Source organism: Pteropus vampyrus, unplaced genomic scaffold (genome assembly GCF_000151845.1).
Source record: "Pteropus vampyrus isolate Shadow unplaced genomic scaffold, Pvam_2.0 Scaffold9492, whole genome shotgun sequence".
NCBI lineage: Eukaryota > Metazoa > Chordata > Mammalia > Chiroptera > Pteropodidae > Pteropus > Pteropus vampyrus.
The window spans coordinates 12-2210 of NW_011898273.1; the positions used below are offsets into that span (position 1 = coordinate 12).

At 39.6% G+C, this 2199-nt stretch overlaps 1 protein-coding gene across 1 annotated transcript; it reads left to right on the top strand.

The window, feature by feature from the left end:
* Positions 1 to 309: 309 nt before the first annotated feature.
* Positions 310 to 2143, top strand: LOC105310697 (microtubule-actin cross-linking factor 1-like; the record flags this gene model as incomplete). Its single annotated transcript, XM_011386827.2, has 3 exons — positions 310 to 509; positions 1159 to 1297; positions 1950 to 2143. Coding segments are annotated over exons 1-3 (461 nt in total), but the record flags the coding sequence as incomplete, so codon positions are not given.
* Positions 2144 to 2199: the final 56 nt, after the last annotated feature.

Sequence of the window (2199 nt, forward strand, 5' to 3'; positions counted from 1 at the left end):
ATTGCTTAATTCTAACATGTAGAGATAGTAGTTTCAGAACTGCTAACTCATACTACTATAAAAACTAGTAGTTAACTGAAGTTCATTTATTTCTAGTTCTTTTTGTCATTAGCCTAAAGGTATGTTGATAATCCAGATACTTTGTTCAGAAATTAGTTCATATTCTTTCCCTTCTGTGCCCTTCAGTGATGTTTCATAGTCTATTCAACCACTCTCTTATATTTGGCATTTAGGTTGTTTCCAATATTTTGCTATTACAAATAAGGACTTCTTTTTACTTTCTTTGTTTCATTCTGTCTCCATCTTTGTTGTATGTCTTATTCCTGACAGCGTACCCAAGAAGATTTGCAGCAAGTGAGGTCAGACTTGGAGGCTGTTTCCATGAAATGCAACAGCTTTCTCCATCAGTCCCCATCTGGTTCAAGTGTCCCAACTCTGCGCACAGAACTCAATCTGGTGGTGGAAAAAATGGACCATGTATATGGTCTCTCCACTGTTTATCTGAACAAGTGAGTAAGCTGAGGATTTGGGTCCAAAAGGCAATGTTTTCCTTTGGGATGAGAAGGGAAAGTGTCCAGAGTTTTTCATGAACAATCCAGAGAGACTGCAGATCTTGAAGAGCATGCACCCATGACAAGAGACCTTGGTTTTAGTTCTAAGTATGGAGCGGATTCATATGGGCCGCAGTGAACAAAATGCCAGTGTGGGTGTTGATTTGCAGTGTTAGGACTATTTTCTACCTCATTTCTGTTTAATTAAATGCCTCTGGAAAAAAAAAAAGAAAGAAAAAAAGACTTTAAAGAATAAAAAGAAAAATTTTAATCTAAACTAAATACTGGTTTTTGAAGGTCTTCCCTCTACCTACCTATCCCCACCTTGAGGAATAACAGATCTTAGATTCTTCAGTGTGTTGAGTAGGTTTCTGGCCTCATGCCTTTTCTCCTATGAGTTCATTGCATGTGTATATATCCCAGTGCCACTTAGAACTTTAATTGGCAGCATGTATACCATGCTTTCTTTTTTTATGAAACTGTCATCATCTAGTAATGATGAAATTGATTTCGGCAGTTATGTTTTCTGAACTTCTTTATAGTGCCCCAGGTCTGTGGTGCAGCTCTCAAAATGAGTGTGTTAATGAAGGTGATTTTACCCTCACAGGCTCAAGACAATCGATGTTATAGTGCGTAGCATCCAGGACGCTGAACTCTTGGTCAAAGGTTATGAAATTAAGCTAAGTCAAGAAGAAGCAGTACCAGCAGATCTCTCAGCTCTGGAGTCCCATTGCTCTACGTTACGGGTTGGTTGTTCTGAGTGTCTTAGAGGTTGACGTAACATACCCATTACTTCGGGTTAGCAGAGCAATACAGTTTTGGATGGCATAACACTGACTTAAGGTTGTATTTGAACTAAGCAGAGTATCATATTTAATGTATTTTAATATGGATTCCACGAAGAGACTGAGAAATACGTCTAGCTAGAAAAGAGAGATAAAGAACTATGCCTATTTCTTTTCTCCCCAATGAAATCAAGGCATAATTGAATACAATTAATGGTTTTGCTGTAAAGTTTGTAAATCACTTAGCTGTTATCTCATTTGATTTTCGCAAGCATATCTGTGAGGTGGATAGGGAAGAGATTTTCATCTCCATTCACAGGTGAGAAAACCAAGATTCAGATTGGGTAAATGACTTGTCTTGGTTTCATGGCTTATAAGTGGTGGAGCCAGGTTTCACACACAAGTTATTTGCTCATTTCTCTTTACTATACTGCCTGCCATTGACTTCCCAGTGTGCATGAGGACTGTGGAGGCACTTCTTTGTAGGGCATAGCTTCTGAATCACAAATATAATGTGGAGCCAGCCGTAGACCATGTCCTTGGGGTCTACCTTAGTCTGAGTTTTTTACTTTTTAGCATGGAATATATTTAACCTGTACTTATGTTTTTATAGCACTGGCTTAGTGATGTGAAGGGCAAGAATTCAGTATTTTCAGTCTTGGATGAGGAAATTGCCAAAGCTAAGGCAGTAGCAGAGCAGCTGAGTCGTCTGACCCCAGAGCGAAACCTGGATTTGGAGCGCTATCAGGAAAAAGGCTCCCAGCTGCAGGATCGTTGGCACCGGGTCATTGCCCAGCTTGAGACCCGGTAAGTGGTGGCCTCACCTTTTTTCCTATTAGAGTTCAGGGACTAGACTTTAAACT